Here is a 21867-nt window from a genome sequence, read left to right as displayed (position 1 = left end):
TAGTATTTTGCTTTTATCACATTGCTGACATGTCTATTCTTCATACATGAGCTTAATCAGTTCACTGTCAGCAAGATGGAGGAATAATACAGCACCTAGGTTTTTTACCTTCAGCAAGTTTATTTTTCATACAGCTAGGATAGAATTACAAACTTCTTATGATTTACCCAATGCCAATTTTTTTTATTCATTCACATGATGTGTGCATCACTGGCTGGGCCAGCATTTATTACCCATCCCTAGCTGCCATTGAGTTGAATGGTTTTCAACTAAATGGCTTTCTTTTTCAGATGGTATTTAAGAATCAACATTTCAGTGGGTCTGGAGTCATGTGTAGGCCAGACAAGGATGGTGAATTTCCTTCCCTAAAAGGCATTATTGAACCAGATGGGTTTTTACTGTGGTGGGATTTGAACCCAGATCCCCAGTGCAGTGCCCTGGGTCTCTGGATTACTAGTCCATTGATGATACCACTATGCCACTGCCTCCCCATCTGTAAACACAATTCCTAACAATGCATTGGTTAAAACACTAAGCTTAATAAGAAACTCACAAGATCTTCCCAATGGATCAAGGGAAATTGGCTCTGCCTCGTCAGTTATGAGCTCTACAAAAGAGGAATTGGAATTATCTGGCAGGGTTTTCCGACCTTTATCACCAGTGGGATCTTCCAGTCTCGTCAAAGACAACTCCCCGTGGCAGGTTCCCCAGCAGTGGGACGGATGTGCCACACAAAATTCCACAGTGACTTTTAAGAGGTGTCTGGACAAATACATAAATAGGTTGGGAATAGAGGGATATGTCCTGGAAGGGTAGGGGGTTTTAGTTTAGTTGGGCTACAAGGTCGGTGCAGGCTTGGAGGGCTGAAGGGCCTGTTCCAGTGCTGTAATTTTCTTTGTTCTTTGTCTTTGATTGTCATAAAACCCCATCTGGTTCACGAGTGTCCTTTAGGGACGGAAATCTGCTCTCCTTACCCAGTCTGGCCTACATATGACTCCAGAGCCACAGAAATGTGGATGATTCTTAAGTGCCCTCTGGGGTGGGCAGAAAATGTTGGCCTAGCCAGCAACAACTACATAAGAACGTAAGAACATAAGAAATAGGAGCAGGAGTAGGCCATCTGGCCCTTCGAGCCTGCCCTGCCATTCAATAAGATCATGGCTGATCTGTCGTGGCTCAGTTCCACATTCCCGCCCTCTCCCCATAACCCTTAATCCCCTCTCTTATCAAAAACCCATCAACCTGCGTCTTAAAAATATTAGCGAGGTAGCCTCCACCACTTCAACAGGCAGAGAATTCCAGAGATTCACCACCCTTTGAGTGAAGAAGTTCTTCCTCAACTCCATTCTAAACCGCCCCCCCCTTTATCTTGAGGCTGTGCCCCCTAGTCCTACTGTCCTTTCTGAGCGGGAAGAGCCTCTCCACCTCTATCCTATCCATCCCATTCATCATCTTATACGTCTCAATTAGATCTCCCCTCATTCTTCTAAACTCTAACGAGTACAAGCCTAGTTTATTCAGCCTCTCCTCATAGCTCAACCCCCTCAACTCCGGCATCAGCCTAGTAAACCTCCTCTGCACTCCCTCCAAGGCCAAAATATCCTTGCGTAAGTACGGCGCCCAAAACTGCAGACAGTACTCCAGCTGCAGCCTCACCAATGCCCTATATAGCCGCAGCAAGACCTCCCTACTTTTACATTCAATCCCCCTCGCTATGAAGGCCAGCATCCCATTCGCCTTCCTGACCACCTGCTGCACCTGCAAGCTGGGTTTTTGCGACTCATGCACAAGGACCCCGAGGTCCCTCTGCACCGTTGCCTGCTGCAGTTTTTCTCCACTTAAGTAATAATCCTTCCTACCATTATTCATCCCATGAATGAATATAAAAAATTTTCTTAATCTATCTAGGAGAACAGACAAAACAACAAAAGTGCTCCCTTTTTTGAGGAGAACAATTAAGAAAGAATTAAACCATAAGATAAGGGAACCTCATATCAATAATGTTATCACCAATGGCCAGTACACGTTAATCCCTGCAGACCCCACTAGTCACAGAAGGCCTCAACCAAACCAGTGCCAGTGGACACCACATGCTCCTCCTCCATTGCTGCCTGGGCAACAGGCAAACCATGAAAGAGAGATTGGGCAGCCAGGGGCCACAGGCTACTTTAATTCTGCACCTGTAGATGGGCACCTTGGTCAGGCCCAGGAGCTGTGACACAACCGAGATGTCCTTTATCTACTAAGAAACAACTGAGAACATTAGTAAGTTGGCTATGAGATCTTTCAGTTGAAGTCGTTCAGTTGTACGATACCAGGTGCAGTTACCCTCCCAACCAGTCGATCTGCCTCTCTCAGCACTCAAGGATGCTTTAAACAGTAGTCTTCACCTTTCACTTTCTAAAGGCCTCACATTCAGTCCTCTGGGGCGGTACGGTGGCACACTGGTTAGCACTGCTGCCTCAAGGCACCAGGGACCCAGGTTCAATTCTGGCCTTGGGTCACTGTGTAGAGTTTGCACATTCTCCCCATGTCTGCATGGGTTTCCACCAGGTGCTCTGGTTTCCTCCCATAGTCCAAAGATGTGCAAGTTAGGTTGGATGGTCATATTAAATTGACCTTAGTGTCAGGGGGATTAGCAGGGTAAATATGTGAGGATAAGGGAGTAGGGCCTGGGTGGGATTGTGGACTGTGCAGACTCGATGGGCCAGATGGTCTTCTTCTGCGCTATATGGATTCTAAGGTATCAACATGTTTAACAGAAACCTGAAAGAAAGAAACACTTCAGTAACAAAGCTCCTGATACAGAAGAACCTCAATATTAATATCCGCCAGGATTGGTGGGAGGTGCCGGTGGTTTAAACCTTGGAAAATGCAAAGAGCATCTTGGCCTGTTATATATTCAAGCCTGTTGCCATTTTACAACAGGGTGTGGGGTAAGTGACCCAGCTTGTAGATACAGAACACTTAATTATCAGTGCAATGGGAAATCAGGTTTAAATTTAGGGCCCCAGAACTTGGGAAATGCAAGCAGCGGCTGCTAGCTCCTTAGTCTTGGTTGAGTCTGGAGGAGCAAGAGTGTTCCTCCCAGTATTCCAGGAAGTTATTGGACTCTCTGACAATTGTGGCCTCTTTATTACTATCTCTCTTTCTTTTAGCTTGCTCTCTTTTTTAGCTCTACCTTCTGCAATCGCAGTCAATATCATTTCCCCCCATTCCTTCATCCCCACAAGACCCAATCTTGACTACCAGGTACCGTCTCTGGAGGGGGGGGTTGGTCCTCAGACTTTGGTCTGTTGCCATTGGTTTTCCTGCCCGACAATTTGCCAGCCTGTCGAATTGGCCAAATTCCGGGTTCAAGAAATAAAGATAACAAAGTCCTTCCATTAAATTCAGCAGGACACGGTGGCTCAGCAGTTAGCACACACCAGGGACTCAAGTTCAATTCCGGCCTCAGGTCACTGTGTGGAGTCTGCACGTTCTCCCCGTGTCTGTGTGGGTTTCCTCCAGAAGCTCTGGTTTCCTCCCACGGCCTAAAGATGTGTGGGTTAGGTTGATTGGCTATGCTCAATTGCCCCTCAGTATAAAAGAGATTAGTGGGATAAATATATGGGGTTATGGGGAGAGGGCCTGGATGGGATTGTTGTTGGTGCAGGCTCGATGGGCCAAATGGCCCCCTTCTGCACTGTAGGGATTCAGTTCTATGATGTGCACTCTGCCGGGTTCATCAGTTGATTCTGAACCCATCCCCCCCACAACTGCCTCCATACCCTCTCCACCTCCCCATAAAAACCAAAGCATGGGTGTTGTTCCAGCTTTGTCTTTAAACTGACAGCGTTCTGCAGTTTGAATCTGGTGATTGCAAAGCGAATGGAGATTAATTTTTCAAGCTGAAAGGTGAGGCAGGAATTCAGAGCCCGGATAATTAATTGGGGAATTGTCCTCCTCTTGGCGTGAAATCCTATTGAATGACCTCTGGGCGGCTGCCATGTGGCTGTGTGATAGTAACGTCACGTGCAAGGCCATACATTGCCCTCTGCTTTCCTCAAATGCGATTGATTCACTCATCGGTCTTATTGGATTGATTTTCTTTTCTTAACCGGCTAGAGCGGTTATTACATTTGTCTCTCGGTGAACATTAAATCACGAGGTCACAGGATTAATTTGTCCAATGATCCAATGTCAAAATGAGCTGGGAGAACAAGAATTCTTTGCACTCATTTGAATATTTTCCATCACCAGTAAAACCTCGAGATGAAAGGAGTTCTTGTTCCTCCAGGATGAAAACAGGGTGGCCTCAAGGGCAATGTCACCCAATATCGTTCTGAATGTCAGAGCTTGATTTAAGCTTTCTACACTGCTCTGCCCTTCACAAATACATTTTACCCAAACTGAGAGATGTTTAAATGGAGCCATTTGAAAAAATCTTACTCCTGGTTACACCTGGAACCGAAGAATAGCAAGTTAAAAATATAAAGTCCCAGGGACCTGAGTGTCATTGTCCATAAGTCACTGAAGCCATTAGGAACACTAATGGAATGTTAGCCTTCATCGCAAGAGGATTTGAGTACGGGAGTAAGAAATTCTTGCTTCAATTGTAGAGAAGCTTGGTTAGACCGCACCTGGAGTATTGTTTTGGTCTCCTTATCTCAGAAAGGATATTATTGCCATAGAGGGAATGCAGCGAATGTTCACCAGACTTGCTCCAGGGATGGTGGGACTGCCTTATGAAGAGAGATTGGGCAAACAGGATCTGCATTCTCTAGAGTTTTGAAGACTGAAAGGCGATCTAATTGAACCCTACAAAATACTTAAAGGAATAGACAGGCTAGAAATGGAGAAGATGGTTCTCTTGGTTAGGAAGTCTTGAATCAGGGGGCACAATTTCAAAGTAAGGGGAATGTCACTTAGGACCGAGATGAGGAGAAATTTCTTTACACAGAGGGTTGTGAATCTTTGGAATTCTCTGCCACAGAGAGATGGGGAAGCTCAGTCACTCAGTCATGTAGAAATTGATAGATTCTGATTAACAATAACGTAAAGAGTTATGGGATAGCATTGATATGTCTGAAATGCCATGATCATGTGATTCTGTAAACCCAGTTTATGACTGGAGGTCTTCATGCTCCAAGTTTTGAGCAGAACCTACCTTAGGCAGCCTGTGCCTCAGCCACTTTCGGCTGAGGGAGAGAAAAGTTACCATGGTTCCTGTTCCTTATTGGCACCAACAATCACTTCTGAGATTTGCGTGTGCGTGTCAGCATTGACCATGGATGTAATATCTACCCATCAATTTGTTAACCTTAGTTATCTGATACTCATTGTCCATGTTCACATTTGAAGATAAGGGGTGGAATTTTCCCACTCCGCCTGCCACAGGAATTGTAGCAGGCAGGGAGCGGACCATGCAAAGATCCATTGACATCGGGCAGGATTTTCTGGTTTTGGGGCGAGCGTGGCAGGAAAATCCCGTGCAAGATCTTTGCGCAAAGCACCAGAGGGTGTCTGACATGAACATAACATAACTCCTTCAGGAAAAGAGGGCAGAAAGAGTGGAGAGGAAGAAAAGAATACTAAATAAATAGATGCAAATACATGTACATGGGCACACAACAGGCTCATTGCAGTAAGGGTCCAAACTGTGTCATTAAATGGAAGCAGCTAAACATTAGAACTGACAAGAAACAAGAAAATACAACTCATCACTAAATGCCAATAAGGAAGCGGCTTCTTTTAAGCTCCATTGTAATAACGGTACCTCTCTCTTATCGGAACTGGATTGTTGAATGGACAATTGGAGTTGCTGTTGAGTAAAAAATATCTGCCATTTGGAGTAAATCACCAAAATAATCACGTCCAATGTGACCCAGAGCTGAGTAAGTGTCATCTCAGAGACAACAGCAAAGGCTGTCTGTAGAAGGCCTTGGCAATGAGCACTAACACTGTGGCTTTCAAATAATGTGTGGCATCAAAGAGTGAAAGCCTAATGTGCTTGATTGGCCTGCTATTTTACCCGAGGTTTCAATCCATTTAAAATAATGAGGAATGAAGAACTGACATCTTGAAAATAGACAAGGCAGAGCTCAGTGTATAGTCTCAGACTGGGATCATTCTCATAACTATCATTGTGACATCTTCATCTCAGAGGGAGTGGGTTAAAAGTTGCAGATTGAACATTTAATGAAGAACTCAGTGTGATATGGAATCATTCAGTTAGAAACCTGATAGTTAAAGATGTTTTATTCAGGAACATTAGGAGAAGCAAGTTTGCCCTTTTAGGAACATTTGGCAGCACAATAAATATGCTTCTCATTAAAATGATAGAGCTTGATTTACATTTTGTACAGGATGTTGCCACATATGTAAATGATGCAAAGCACTTCACAATGACCTAATTGAAATTGAGTGGTTATATACCTAGGCACAAGTCAGGGGTGTGATGGAATACTTTCCATTTGTCTGGATGAGTGCAGTTCCAAAAACACTTAAGTAACTTGACAGCATCCAGGACAGATTGATTGGCGCCCCATCAAGCTTTCTTGAACATTCACTTCCTCCACCCCGATGCACCACTGTCTGCAGTACATGCCATCTCAAGCTGCTCTGCAGTAACTCACCAAGACTTCTGTGCCAGTAATGCCAAACTTGCAACCTCTGCTGTCAAGGAAGACAAAGGTAGCAGACATGTGAACACTTGGAAATATATTATTGTTTCTTCATCAAGTCTGGGTCAAAATACTGGAATCCTCAATCTAGCAGCACTATGGGAATCTCTGCATCAGATGGAGCTGCACAGTGGTACAGTAATTAGCACTACTGCCTCACAGTACCAGGGACCCAGGTTCAATTTCAGCCTTGGATCAGTGTCTGTGTGGAGTTTGCAGGTTCTCCCCGTGTCTGCGTGGGTTTCCTCCGATGCTCCAGTTTCCTCCCGCAGTCCAAAGATGTGCAGGTTAGGTGGACTGGCCACGGTAAGTTGTTCCTTAGTGTCTCAAGATGTGTAGGTTAGGGGGATTAGTGAGGTAAAAGCGTGGTGTTAGGGAATAGGGTGGGGGTGGGCCTAGGTGGGATTTCTGTTGGAGAGTCAGTGCAGACTTGATGGACCAAGTGGTCTCCTTTGGCACTGCAGACAATGGATCAAAAGGGCAGCTCAACGGACAATTTGGGATGGGTAATGAACGGTAGTTTTATCAGTGGTTTTATCACACGCGTGTATGAATGATGAAGTAAAGCTTAGCTGCTGTTTCTGCACAGCAATGAGATAAATATATCTGCATGTTTGATGATGTTAGTTCAGAGAGAACTATTGGTGAGACATCAGAAAAACTGCAAGCTCATTTTTAGATAGGGCCACTCAATCTTTAACCACTGGAACTGAGATATCTCATTGGAGAGATGGCACCTCCGGTAATCAGCACCTCCTCAGAACTAGAAAAGAGACTGTGCTAAATTGCAAAAATGAATTATTAAGAATAAGACAAAAGTTAACAGCAGCAGATTTTTCTCTTCACACTAATATGGTGCGGTGGATTATCTGGCAGAATTTCATTACACTGATTTGAACAGAATAAGACCTGGGCAAACCGAGGGGTCAAACGTTCACCAGTTGTGCCATTTGTGTTTGTAGTCTGGTCTGACCAAATTTCTCTCCCAGTTTCATAACCCGCTACCCCATCCGCCCACCATCCTAAACATTTGCACATCTAATCAACCCATATAATAACCAAAAATATTTCCTCCCAGCCGTCTGAGTAAAGCGCACCATTGGTTGAAATCATATCTTGGCTTACCAGAGATCAAGAAACGAACAGCAGCCAATTAGATCAATAACAAAGCTTTATTTATCTACTCCACAGGTAATGTGCTTTTCAGAATCTCTATTACAAATAATACCATAATTAGTTTGCAGAATTACAACAGCGCAGCATTAGTTGGGTTCAACATAATGTGTCATTAGTTAGTATTACAGATGGGGATTATCCTTATTTGAAATAGACATAATATAATATAGCATACAGCTCAGTATTAGAATTACGCTAAGAAGGTTTGCACAATGTGTGATGTTTTGTGGTTTGTTAGGATACCAAATCAGAAACCCCACAGTATATTATGAAGCCAAACTAGGCCCCAACAATTTTTCTATTTTGGCATTAATGTGAGGCTAGGATATTTCACTCCAGGCGCGGTTCAACTGGCAAATCAGGGAGCTTTTATCAAAACATTTTAACCACACAATTTAATTACAGCAAATGAATTAACTTAACTTTTAACAATTGAGCAATACTTAAATATGACAAGATACAATTCTTAACTGCTAACCTATCACCATGACTTACAATCAAACAAAATGTCCCTCATTGACATAAACCCCTCATTATAATTAGTTAGCAAAACACAGGCATCCTTGCTTGTGACTTAGGTTACCAGTTTTGGAGCTTTCAGAAGATCTCTGGAGAGATAGAGACAGAGAGAGAGACACCTGTTTTTTCTAGCAGGTCCAGGCAGCAATTGCTTGTATTTTAAAATGAAAATAAAACTGGCATTTTCTGCAAGCTTAGTTCCTCCCTTTAATGACATAACTCTGATCCTCTCAATCAACCTAATTAAAACACACATGACTCTGCATAGCTAATCTAAAATCCCAGAACATAAATGTACAAAAGGTCCATTAATTCAAGAAAGTGACACATTCCTATCTAAAATTATTTATTATCTTGCTCTCAACAGTTGAGCTGCATGTTTTCCCAGGCAAATTGACTCCCAGAACAAAACACTGCCTCTTAAAGCAACCCCAACTTAAATATAAAATATAGCAACCAAACATAACCTCCAGCAATCATCTGTACTTTGATGTATCCTTTGAATCCTTTGTTGCTCCAAGATGGGATGACTATGGTCTCTTGGTTATACCATCCTCCATGGTCTCAGGTCATCCCTGATTCAATAACAATTTCCTCTATTCCTTCTTCTTTACTCTGAGTAGATATTTAAAATTTTACATTATATGATTGAGTTTCTTATTCCTCGCCAAGTACATTGAATTCGCTAGGGTAAAATCACACGTCTCCCCAGTTCTTTAACTTCCACAAGCTTTATTATCTGATTCCTCTCAATTGTCAGCCATGGCTTAGTGGCAGCACTCTTGCATCTGCATCAGGAGGCTCCGGGTTTAAGCCCCACTCCAGTGACTTCAGTGTGAACGTTTAGTCTGAACTCCCTTGTGTACACTGAGGCAATTGTCTTTTACCGAGCTTCCATCTGCTTTCTCAAATATCCCAGGGCACTTATTGACAAAGATGGAAGTTATCCCCAGTGTCCTGACCAACATCAAATAACAACATTTAGTGATTATCACATTGTTGTTTGTGGGAGTTTGCTGTGTGCAAATTGATGTCCTGCATTTTCGACATTACAACAGCGACTACACTTCAAAAGAACTTCATTAGCTGCAAAGCACGTTGGAACACCCTGAGCTTGTGAAGGCGCTATATAAATGTAACAACAGGGTTTTCCAACCTTTCCTGCCAGTCGGATCTTCTGATCCCACCAAAAGCAACCCCCCCCCACTTCCCCCGTGGCAGATTCCCTAGTGGTGGGACAGGCAAGCCATGCAAAATGCCATAGACATCAGCAGGACTGGAAGATCCCTCAGGTGGCCAATGGTGAGCAGCCTCCACTGCTGGGAAACACGCTATGGGAAGGCTGGAAAATCCCATTCTAAGTCTTTATATGATTCCTTTTCCAGTCCTTTGATGCAGAAGTCTTTCATTTCCTCCTTCCCCTCCCCCTCCCTTTGCCTCACCATCAGTGGCCAGGCCCATGCTGCAAAATCTTCTCCCCAAAATCTCTCACTTTTCCTCTTTCCTCAATCTTTTTAAGATCCTCCTCAAAATCCACCCCTTTGACAAAGATTTTGGTCAGCCTTCCGAATATCTCCTTCTCTGGTCCAGCATCTGTTTTCTGCCTTATGCTTCTGCTAAGCGCCCTGGGACATTTTTCTATGTCAAAGGTGCTCTATTACTGCAAGTTGTTACTGGCTTTGCATTTCTCTATAACTCCAGAATGTGTACGAGCGAATTCACAGCACTGTGGGTGTACCTGCACCACATGGACTGCAGCGGTTAGAGGAGATGGCTCAGCACCACCTGCTCAAGGGCAATTAGGGATGGGCAATAAATGCTGACTTAGTCAGCGATATCCACACCTTGTGAAGGTTATAAATTAAGAAGGAAGCTAACTGGTCCAATATGTACTGCCAGTTCTGTCTCTGATCTGAATGTGAGTGAGCGCTCTGCACACTGAGTTTTTTTTCCTTTCACCCACAGTCTGATTCTCTGATGAGTCTTCCTTTGTCTGATTTGGTCTTTAGTCTCTTTTGTTCATTCATTAATGTCAGCTTCTTCCCAGAAGCTCGACCGTCACTGATCTCCACCCTTGTCTGTCCTGTTTTGTCTTTACACGTTCCACATGAGTCAATTGCTTATGCATTTTCTCCTCTGCTTCCTTCTTTTACGTTTCCCCTCTATCTTTCCTTCAAATAACTGTCTCAATTAGTGGTTTGATGGAATGAAGTGACCAAAATGTTATGGGCTGGATTCTCCAATCTCCCTCACACTGGGATTCTCCAGTCTCGCTGCTGTGAATGAAGATTTGGTTAAGCCCCAAATTCTCCATTCTTGCTGGTAGTGGTGGTGATGGGTGAGAGACCGGAGAATCCCAGCCTATATCTTTTTCAGCAGTCTGAATAGACTGAGACAAAAGATGTCTTCTTCTTTTAACTACAAAAATGTTCTAATAGAATCTTACTTGGATGGCACCACATGCACAGTGGTTAACCACTTGCACAGTGGTTAGTCTCACTGCTGTCTCACAACACCAGAGACCCGAGTTCAATCCCCAGCTTGAGCCACTGTCTGTGTGGACTCTGCATGTTCTCCCCGTGTCTGCTTGGGTTTCCTCCAGTACTCCAGTTTCTTCCCACAGTCTGAAAGACATGCAGGTTGGGTGCATAGGCTATGCTAAATTCTCCCTCAATGTATCCAAACAGGCACTGGAGTGTGGTGACTCAGGGGAATTTTACAGTAACTTCAATGCAGTGTTAATGTAAGCCTACTTGTGACACTAATAAATAAACCAAAACTCTAAAGCTGAATATTAAAGATATTCAAGTGTCATTATCTGACCTTTTATTTAATAAAATCACTTTAGGCCTTTTATTAATGCTTTTTTCTCCCTGGTGTTAAAACACTGGTGGATGTACATTGTATTTTTGGGGTCCAAATTTTGAAATCTCTGTTTTTGTTCTAAAGCCTCTATAGAAAATACCTATCAGGAAATTGCCAGCAGCATTGTTTTAAACCTGTTAGTTTCAAAATTAATATATAAAAATTGAGGTACCGTACTGATTGCATGTGTTCATTTTAATGACCTTACTTTGTCCAGCCTAAACTGTAAGAAACATCTCATAACACAATCCTAGATTCAATTCTTCCACCCTTGTTTTATATTGTGAGCTACTTTATCACTAGGATTTTACAGTTCTGCCTGCCCTGAAATTCCTGCCTGAGGTCAGTGGACCTTTCTATAGTCTGTCAAAGGAAGAGGTGATAGTCTTGCACTATTATCGTTAGACTATTAATCCAGCAACTCAGCTAATGTTTTGGGGACTGGGTTCAAATCCCACCATGGCAGATGATGGAATTTGAATTCAATTTTTTAAAAAAATTCTGGAATGAAGAATCTAATGATGACCATGAAACCATTGCCAATTGTCAGAAAAACCCATCTGGTTCACTAATGGCCTTTAGGGAAGGAAATCTGCCGTCCTTACCTGATGTGGTTTACATGTAACTCCAGAGCCACAGCAATGTGATTGACTCTCAACTGCCTTCTGAAATGGCCCAGCAAGCCACTCAGCTCAAGGTCAACTAGGGATGAGCAATAAATGCTGGTCAGTGAGGGATGTCCATGCATTATTAATGAATAAAAAAAAGTTTCCATCCACCCCGTGCTGCTTCCTGTGACAGGCGGGTCTGGAAAATTGCTCACAAGTCTATTCCTGGGCTGCTTAGGGCACATTTGAAGTGTGGATTAAGAATAAGGGGTCAAAATAAAGACTTCACCTGATTGGTAAAAGTACACTAAAGCATTGCCCTGGAATATGAATCTGGATTAAGTGGTCCTGCTCTTCAATTCTGAGTCAAATGTGATAGTGCTACCCACCCAGCCATGGCTGATACTTCACTATGAAGAGTGGACCCAGGTTTACTGAAATGTATCTCCTGACTCTGATGTTGTTGCCATAGATGGTCTGCTGCCAGACTTGGTGTATTTCTTCACTGTCTTCCTACTGATGCAGCCAATATCATTGAAGAGCTGCAGCAAGTTTCTCCGAAACTTCACACCAGCAAAAGCATACAGGAAGGGGTTGAGGCAGCAGTGAAAATAGCCCAAATTGGACGTGATGGAGATGGCAATGTCCAGCTGAGATTCGGTGAAGCAGTTCCTAGCTATGGCCCCCAACCTCTGCAGAGTGTCAATGAAGAGGACCACGTTGTAAGGGACCCAGCAGATGAAGAAGGCAGCGACGATCATGACAATGACCTTCATGGCCCTCCGCTCCTTATTTCTTTGCATGTTGTGGGATCTGTGTAGTGTCTTTATGATCATGATGTAACAATAGAACATTATAGTCATCGGTGCTAGGAAGCTGGTGACATGGTAGAAAAACCTAAAGCCCACCGACCAAGCCTTGGCAGTCTTGGCATCAAAACCATAGTGGCATTGCCAAGAGCCATTGGAATATGTCTCACTCAAATATATGAAATCAGGGATGGCTAAAAGATAACAGAAGAGCCAAACAACAAGGCAGTTGATATGCACAGACAAAGACCTGCGTTTGTTGTGCATCTGGACTGCGTGTACAATGGAAAGGTAACGCTGAAAGCTGATGCAGCCCAGAAGGTAGATGCCACTGTTAAAATTGATATTGAACATTGCCCCAATCATTTTGCAAGCAATTGGGCCGAAGACCCAGCCCTTGACTGTCTCCACAGCCCAGAAGGGCAGGCTGACCACCAGGAGAATATCAGTGAATGCCAAGTAGAGGATATAGGTGTCAGTAACAGCCAACGTCAGCCTATTCCTCAAGAGAACGATCACAGCCATTCCATTTCCCAACAATCCCACAAAGAAGATGGCAAGGTAGAAAACGGGGAGGAAGGCCTTGTTAAATGATTCAACCTTGAGGGTGTTACAGTCAGCGTAGGAATTGCCAAGATGGATGGAATTGTAACTGACGTTTGGGAAATAATCCCAACTCAAGCTTGCATTAAAGATGTCCTGAAGGTCAGAGCCATCCAAGGTGAATCCCTGAAAGGAAATAAACAATGTTTATTTATCACAATTAAAGGAAGACCTTTGATTGCTGGAAATCTAAAATAAGAATACAAAACTGGCTTGCAAATAGTGACATCAGTTTTTTTTTGAAGTGTTACACATTTAACACTTAATGAAAACTAAATTGCACAATAAAATGTTCACTCTGCTTTTCAACAATTTCCAGGAAACAGGATCCTAGAAGGACAAAGTGTCTGAACAGAAGTCAAAAGAGACTACAAGTGTTGAGGAAGAGGTCAGAGTGTGAAAGATTACAAGATGAATCCAGTCCATATTTTTCTACATTCCATTGTCCATGACCAGCATGAGAAATCTCAACTGTTACGCAGTGTTAATTGATGCCTGGTTTACTATCTTATTTTATGTTTAATGAATCTTTCCATTTTGTTACAATTTGATAGCGTTTACTGTCCAATCAATAATCACTCCTGAAATCCCCACACATGGGATGGGAGTTTGCAGGCTGTTTGAGGCCATTCCCTCTCTGACTCTGACCACATTTCAGCATTTAGCACAAGTGCAGATGAATGCAGAATTCATGAAGTTGTGCTCTCTGTCACTCACTGCTCTGCTACAGGCTGCACTTGTGGATGTTTGTACCTCCCCACTGCGTGCACCATTCTCTCCAGAGCCAGCAATCAGCAAAATCAATTGATTGACTAGAACTTTCCTTTCCCATTCTGATATCACTTTTACAAACCCCATTAAAAGGTCACCCTTGTTTAGTGGGTTCTTAATGAAAATTGACTGAATGACTGAGTTGGCAGTGAAAGAGTAATTTGAAATTTGTGGAATGTTGTTAAAAGTTTTCATTATGATTAATTACTAGATTTTTTCAGCTAGATGTTTAACTTTTAAAAATGTCTGTTCATGATATTCCTGTAGCTTAATTTCATGCATATGTCCCAATCTTTATTTTGGTCTTTGCCATTTGTTAAAAGTGATTTTTTTTTAACAGTGTTTTTTATTTTCTGGCTGTCTGTCTGTGTGCGTTCTTTAATGTGATTGGCTGCTTGTGGACAGCTTGATGCAATCACCGCAACTCCCCACTAAAGAATGTTACAATCTGAGGGGGAGTAGTTTTAAGTTTAAGTTTATTTATTAGTATCACAAATAGGCTTACATTAACACTGCAATGAAGTTACTGTGAAAATCCCCTAGTTGCCACGGTCTGGCGCCTGTTTGGGTACACTGAGGGAGAATTTAGCATGGCCAATACATCGAACCAGCATGTCTTTTGGACTGTGGAAGGAAACTGGAGCACCTGGAGGAAACCCACACAGGCACAGGGAAAACGTACAGATTCCGCACAGTGACCGAAGCCAGGAATCGAACCTGGGTTCCTGGTGCCGTGAGGCAACAGTGTTAACCACTGTGCCACTGTGCCATCCATAATAGCCATACTCATAATTATAGAGGAGAACAGTGGCCATATTAACAACTGTGTCCAGTGAAAGAGTTAAAAAAGACAAACCACATAGGCCCATGCAATGTTTAACTGCAGGGTAGTAAATAGGTAGTCCCAGACACCTGACCTTCAGATAAGAAAGGGAGAAAGATACCATAGTGTGGGATTGTTCATGTCTTAGGCTGGGACAGACCATTAAACCATACAGTTGGAAAGGGGAAGTTGATTTGTGTTCTACCCTATTGATACAATTAAAAACCTCACACTGATGGAATATTATAATTAAGCAAGTGTAAAGTGATTGTGATTGATTTTAATATCTGTACTTTATAAATGATGTAACCTTAATCAATAACTGTGAGTGGATAGAGATAACTCCTATGTCCTGATTGGTATATGCTAATTATCTGTAATCAAATTTGAAACTTTGCTTGTGCATTTCAGAATTCTGTCCTCCGACTGGCCTTGGTGATTTAAATCGGAGTCCTATTGCTATAATCTTTAATAAATCATCTTAAGCCATTCTGTGACTTTGTCTGGCTACTTCAGGGGACTGATAGTTTTAACTGCAACAAGAAAAAGTATCGTGACAACCCTGTAACACAATCAATGAAATTTTTTAAAATTCATTCATGGGACGTGGGCATCACTGGCTGGCCAGCATTTATTACCCATCCCTGGTTGCCTTTGGAGAGCACTTGAGAATCAACCACATTGCTGTGGCTCTGGAGTCACATGTAGGCCAGGCCAGGTAAAGATGGCAAATTTCCTCCCTTAAAGACATTAGTGAACCAGAAAGGTTTTTCTAACAATGGTTTCATAGTCATCAGTAGATTCTTGATTCCAGGTATTTTTTATTGAATTCAAATTCCACCATCTGCCATAGTAGGATTTGAACCTGGGTCCCCAGGACATTAACTGACTTTCTAGATTAACACTATGGTGATAATACCACTTGGCTATCGCCTCCCTAGTGTTGTGGAGTGTTAAGTGAGGTTACAGTTCTTGCTGCAGGGATTGCTAGACCTCTCAGTGCAGCTTTCTTCAGGGTCAGCAGCGATTGCCCTTACTTCACTGCTGAGGTGGTACACCGTCCCAAGATCCTTCAATCCAAGTTGCTCAATAAAAAAAGGAAAAAGGTTACCAGACAATTGGTTTGTCGCTCAGATTTCTACAGAAAATAAAAATAAAACCTTCTGGGCCTCACGCAAACTCAGAAACCGAAAAGGGAAGAAAGCATCAAAATTGACTCAACCTCTTCGTTGTGGTAAAAGGGGACAGAGAGTTTCAGTGATAAATATATACAGGTGTAAGCACAGAATTTAAAAATTGGCTAATCATCATGTTTTTTACACAAATGTATACAACATACTCTTCCATTTAATGGTCAGTGGTTAAGGGTTGGTTCCATTTATTTTTCCACTGTAATTGATCTACTTGACACAGGCACAATGGGCCAAGGGATCTACAAAGAACAAAGAACAGTACAGCACAGGAAAGGCCCTTCAGCCCTCCAAACCTGTGCTGGTCGCATTTACCTATCTAGCCAACAGCTTTTATCCCTCTATTCTCCATTTGTTCATATGTATATCAAGATAAGTCTTAAATATGGCTAACATAACTGCCTCAACCACCTCACTTAGCAGTGCATTCCAGGCCCCCACCACCCTCTGTGTAAAAAACTTCCCCTGCACCTTTCCCCCCGATCCTGAACTTGTGCCCCCTTGTGATTGAATTTCTGCCCTGGGAAAAGTCTTCCAACTGTTCACCCTATCTATATCTTTCATAATTTTATAAACTTCTATCAGTTCACCCCTCAGCCTCCACCTTTCCAGGGAAAACAATCTCAGTTTATTCCATCTCCCCTCATAGGTAATACCCTCTAAACCAGGCAACATCCAGTTGAATCTTTTCTGTGCTCTCTCCAAAGCCTCCTTGTTTTTCTGGTAGTGTGGTGACCAGAATTGGACACAGCATTCAATTGTGGCCTAACCAACATTCTATACAACTGTAACATAATTTGCCAACTTTTATACTCGATGTCTCATCCGATGAAGACAAGCATGCCATATGCTTTCTTCACCACCTTCTCCACCTGTGCTGCCACTTTTAAGGATCTGTGGACCTGTACTCCCAGATCTCTCTGTGTGTCTATGCTCCTGATTGTTCTGCCATTTAGTTTATAGCTCCCACCTGAATTGGATCTATCAAAATATCTTTTGTGCTCTTTCATTCTATGGGCAGCTACCTGACAATGAAGTGTTGCTGGAGCCGCTCCTGTCCCTGCACAACTAAACTTTGTGTGTTTCAATACTGTGCACGCTGGAAATCTGACATTAAAAATATTGCAAAACACATTGCAGGTCTGGCAGCATCTGTGGAAAGACACAGGAGAGATTTGACAAAGATGAAGATGACAGAAGACAAAGGGCATGGTAAGGATAGTTTGTAAAGACTAAAGTAGGTTCTAATAGTGGCATAAAGGTCAGATAGCAGAAGTCCAGGATTTTGCTGCCAAACCTCTCCTGACTCACACCTATCCTTGACCTTCTATTTTGCTCCACATTCTGCACACCCTCTCTTCAACAGTGTATATATAGTATGTTCTTATTGACTTTTTCCTCATCACCCTCCAGCAGTCCTTCCAAGAATCGCTACAGACTGGATAAACTGAGTGGAGTTGGTATGTGTAAAGCCCGCGATGTGGACCTCTTAGGATATCATCTCCCTGATTAAGGCAGTAATGGCTTGTCCCATCAGGAAGATCAGCATGTGCACATAATGTGGAGTGTCAAGGTTACTGGTACTCTGGGTTTACACTCTGTACAAGGAAGTGCCTTTCTGAGTGTTGCTGATTATGTAAACAAATCCAGTTTTGGTGAAGGGACACGAGCTTTGGAGGAATTATTTCTGTATAGTGCAGCCAAGTTTGTCAGTGGGATCCCAAAACAGGTATTAGCTTCTCAGTTGTATTTTCAAGGGGCCCAAGACATTTGGAAATTAAACAGACAGATGGCAAGATTTGACAAAAGGCTTCAATGCTCAAAATGCACCATTCTCAACACTCATTCTCAATCAATAAATGGTTATGACACAAGCCAATTCCTCTCCCTCTATGGAGCCATAAAACCATAGATGTTTGCAGAACAGAAGTTTCTGCCCATTATGACTGTGCCAGTTCTCTACTGGTGTTGCTCTTGCCCAATGTCCCAGATCTCCCTCTGTTTCACTCTTCCCTTAAAAGTGCTTTGTTTATGCTAAAAGTTGGAGATGAGATGCAGATTAGACATGACCCAATTTGATAGCTCTCAAAGCTATTCAGGTGGACCTTCCAAGCTGCAAGTGTGATTATTACAAACATCTGGGAGCCAAAAGACAAGAATGCACAACAAAAGGATTTGTAGGTGTTCTGTGGGGCCTTCTTCACCCACTCAACAGGTCCATGTGTGAGATGGTTTGAGAGCCACAGAATTAGATCATGCTTGATCAGTATCTCAACTCCATTTACGCATCTTTGCTCCATATCCTTCTCATACCCTCATCTATCAGTCTTAGGCTTGACTTCTGTAATTGCTCCCATGAGGTATGAGGCAGCATTCAAGATTTTTACTATTCAATATGTGACAAAATGTTTCCTGATTTGGATCCTGATTGGCTTCAATTCTAGTTTGAAGATTTTCCCCATTGTTCTGAGATTCCTCCAACAGAACAAATAATTTCCCTGAAGCTACCCTATCAAATCCTTTACACATTTAAAACATTTGTAGTGAAGAGAATACTAACCATTTTTTTCTGTTTATAATGTTCTCATAATTTAATCCTCTAAGCCCTTGCAAAGCAGCACTCTACACTGATAAATGGTCTGCAATCTTGGTATTTTTACCATTCTATTTTCGTTTATTTTTTGACTAAAATTAGCAAAGAGAAGACTTTTGTCCTCTTGTTGTCTCTGATCCCCGATTCGCTCAGATGGACCTAAGCAGTTCTTCCTTGAGCCTGTGACAAGTCAAGTGGCATGGTTGGCAAATTTCCAAAGCAATGGCAAATCACTGAGGGAGTGGGATATCCAAGAAGGAGCAGCTCTGAACTCAGGGGTGTTAAATTCTTCCCATTGTTCTGTATTCAATTATATTAGATTGTTCACAATTGATGCTCTCATTGCTTAATTGGTTAAACCTGGGTGTGGGCTCAGCGCAAAAACAATGAAGGTGGTCTTGTTACTGGGCTAGTAATCCAGTGACCCTAGGTAATCCCACGTTTAAATCCCACCGTGGCAGATGGTGGAATTTGAATCCAATAAAAATGCAGAATTGAAAGTCTAATGATGACAACGAAACTGTTGATTGTCATAAAAACACATCTGGCTCACCACTGCCCTTTAGGGAGGGAAATAAATTTTTCTTACCTGATCTGGCCTATGTGTGACTCCAGAGCCACAGCAATGTAGTTGACTCTTAAATGCCCTCAGGGACCTCCATCCCATAAATGAATTTAAAAAAACACAGAAGCTACTAGAAGCTGGAGCAATGGTGCAGACATTTTGTGACCACAGAGATATTTTAAAACTCTTGCAGATGAACAATAGCGAATCCCAGAAGGCTTGCACACTGAGAAACTTGTGTCATCCCTGCATTGTTCTGAAAGATAAGAGTACAACAAGCTCCACACTAGGAGAATAGATTAGGTCACCATAGGGAGGTCTGGAAATCTGCAGGGCAGAGAAGAGTAGATGCTACGTTGAAAAAAAGCAGAAAGACTAGGAAGTGTGAGATCATGGAAAGTAACACGATAGAGAGACTTGGGGAACAAAAGCTGGTTTCGTAAGAGGTAATCCATCAGAGTAGGGAACTGGGTTGTGGAGAGGTTCATAGAATTACAGAACCATGGAATCCCTCCTGTGTGGAAGAGGTCATTCGGCTCTTCAAGTCTGCACTGATTCTCTGACAGAGTACCTTACCCAGGCCTTCTCCCCTGCCCTATCCCCATAACCCCATTTCCCATGGCCAATCCCTCTAACCTGCATCTCTTGGGACAGTAAGGGGCAATTTAGCATGGCCACTCCACCTAATCCGCACATCTTTGACTGTATTCAGGTTCCAAGTGTGCGTAGACAGTCAAGAACCCTTAGCTGAAAACACCATTAGTATTAATTCCTGTTGATTCAAATAACTCAAGTTGGTCACCAGTTTGCAATTCCAGGTGAACTAAATTTATCACTGAATTCTCCACAGATTATAAAATTGAAAACTGTGGATAATTTGTGCCATTGAATTATTCACCCTTTCAAGTTTAAAGTTTATTTATTAGTCACAAGTAATTATTAGTATTTATTAGTTACATTAACACTGCAATGAAGTTATGTGATGTGAAATTCCCCTCAATTCATCATTGGAACTGGGAATCAGGGGAGCTGCATCACAGGTAACTGATCTTCATTTTAAACCATCTCTAAAAGTCAAAGTGACTGCCATTGATCAGCTTTCCCCAGAGAGTAAAAACTAAACTGGAGCAATGCTCATCCTGTAAATTAGAAAACTGAAGTATTCAGGAGACTTTATCACCAATCCTCCCCACCCACAGAATAAATCTTGACCATGTTCTGAAACAATAATGATAGCCCAATATCTACCCCATCCCATTAGCCCCCCAATAACTACCACTCCCCCACAGCCTCCCAAACTTTATCTGAGTTCTGTGCTCCTATCTTGACTGGCATTCCTGACTGATGTGGAGATGCCGGCATTGGACTGGGGTAAATGCTGTCAGAAGTCTCACAACACCAAGTTAAAGTCCAACAGGTTTATTTGATAGTAAACGCCTGAATGCGAGTCCTTACAGTAGGAGACTCGCATTCTAATCAGTATTCTGTATGTGCCTTTATATGCCCTGTTTGTGATCAGAACTCTCCACTCACCTGACGAAGGAACAGCGTTCCGAAAGCTAGTGGTGTTTACTACCAAATAAACCTTTTGGACTTTAACCTGGTGTTGTGAGACTTCTTACTGTATTCCTGACTGATCCAAGCCTTGTACTTCCCATGTCAGTTGGGCAATGACTTAATGGGTAACAGAAGAGACTGGCAGTAGCGTTTCTCACTATTGCCTGTAGGTGAAGGCAGATAAGATCACCTAGTAATAATTAAACAAATTCAACAACAGAGTTGGGTAGGACAAGCAGAAAAACTTACTGTGTACAACCACTCAGTTTGGTCCATGGCTGGTGAGCTACTGGCTTTTCGATGACTAGCTGACGTATACACTAGGTTTTATTTCTAAATTCTTGTTCTTTCTGCACCCCAGCAGCAGAGGTTCGACAAACTGCTCATCCAAGGAAACAGGAAACGAATGTGGCCCAAACTTGCATAACAAAAACCTGATGAATGAATCGTTCCTGCAAGTAGGATGTGGTTGAGGTGCACATTTAGCTGATCAGCTGTCTATCACTGCGGTAACTCAGTCCATCTTCCTGATACATTTCCTTTCAAAGATTGTCGTCACAATGTTAAACTATCTGAGCGATATTTTTGTTTATATAGATATGTATTTCATGTATGTAATATAATGCTTTGGATAATTTGGTGGAAAATTTATTTTTAGACTGGCTTATTGAAATTAATCAATTGGAGAATTTCTTAAAACAATCTAACAGGGTCCATGTGCAGCAATCTCATTTGCACCCCCGTCTGTAAGATGCCACTGGAGTGAGGTGACTTCTTGGAAGCTGTCCACAACATTACCCTCAACTTTCATTTCTGTTCTGCGCTTCTAAAGCTGTATTCTAAATCTTTTAAACTATCTAAGTTTTAGTTTATTTATTATTGTCACAAGTAGGCTTACATTAACATTGCAACAAAGTTACTGTGAAAATCCCCTAGTCACTAAAATCTGTGCCTGTTCGGCTACACAAAGGGAGAATTTAGCATGGCCAATGCACCTAACTGCAGTCTTCCTCCCTCAGTCTTTCAGACTGTGGGAGGAACCGGAGCACCTGGAGAAACCCATGCAGACATGGGGAGAATGTGCAAACTTCACACAGACAGTAAACTGAGGCTGGAATTGAAC

The 21867-nt window shown here is 42.5% G+C and overlaps 1 protein-coding gene across 2 annotated transcripts; it reads right to left on the bottom strand.

Annotated features, from left to right (window-relative positions):
- Nucleotides 1-7819: 7819 nt before the first annotated feature.
- Nucleotides 7820-21293, bottom strand: LOC145360252 (C-X-C chemokine receptor type 3-like). Of its 2 annotated transcripts, none has more exons than XM_080215334.1 (2): nucleotides 20994-21293; nucleotides 7820-13371 (listed from the first exon to the last, which is right to left on the bottom strand). In XM_080215334.1, the coding sequence occupies exons 1-2, from the start codon at nucleotides 21018-21020 to the stop codon at nucleotides 12265-12267; spliced, it is 1134 nt and encodes a 377-aa protein (XP_080071460.1). In that variant the 5' UTR covers nucleotides 21021-21293; the 3' UTR covers nucleotides 7820-12264. The 2 variants fall into 2 exon arrangements, with proteins under 2 accessions (XP_080071460.1, XP_080071461.1); XM_080215335.1 differs by lacking the exon at nucleotides 20994-21293 and adding an exon at nucleotides 18690-19627.
- Between the last annotated feature and the right edge of the window lie 574 nt (nucleotides 21294-21867).

This window comes from Carcharhinus amblyrhynchos, chromosome 30 (assembly GCF_965287045.1).
Source record: "Carcharhinus amblyrhynchos chromosome 30, sCarAmb.v2.hapA, whole genome shotgun sequence".
Lineage (NCBI taxonomy): Eukaryota > Metazoa > Chordata > Chondrichthyes > Carcharhiniformes > Carcharhinidae > Carcharhinus > Carcharhinus amblyrhynchos.
The sequence above is the reverse complement of the archived record's forward strand: the minus strand, read 5'-3'. Positions and strand labels throughout refer to the sequence as shown.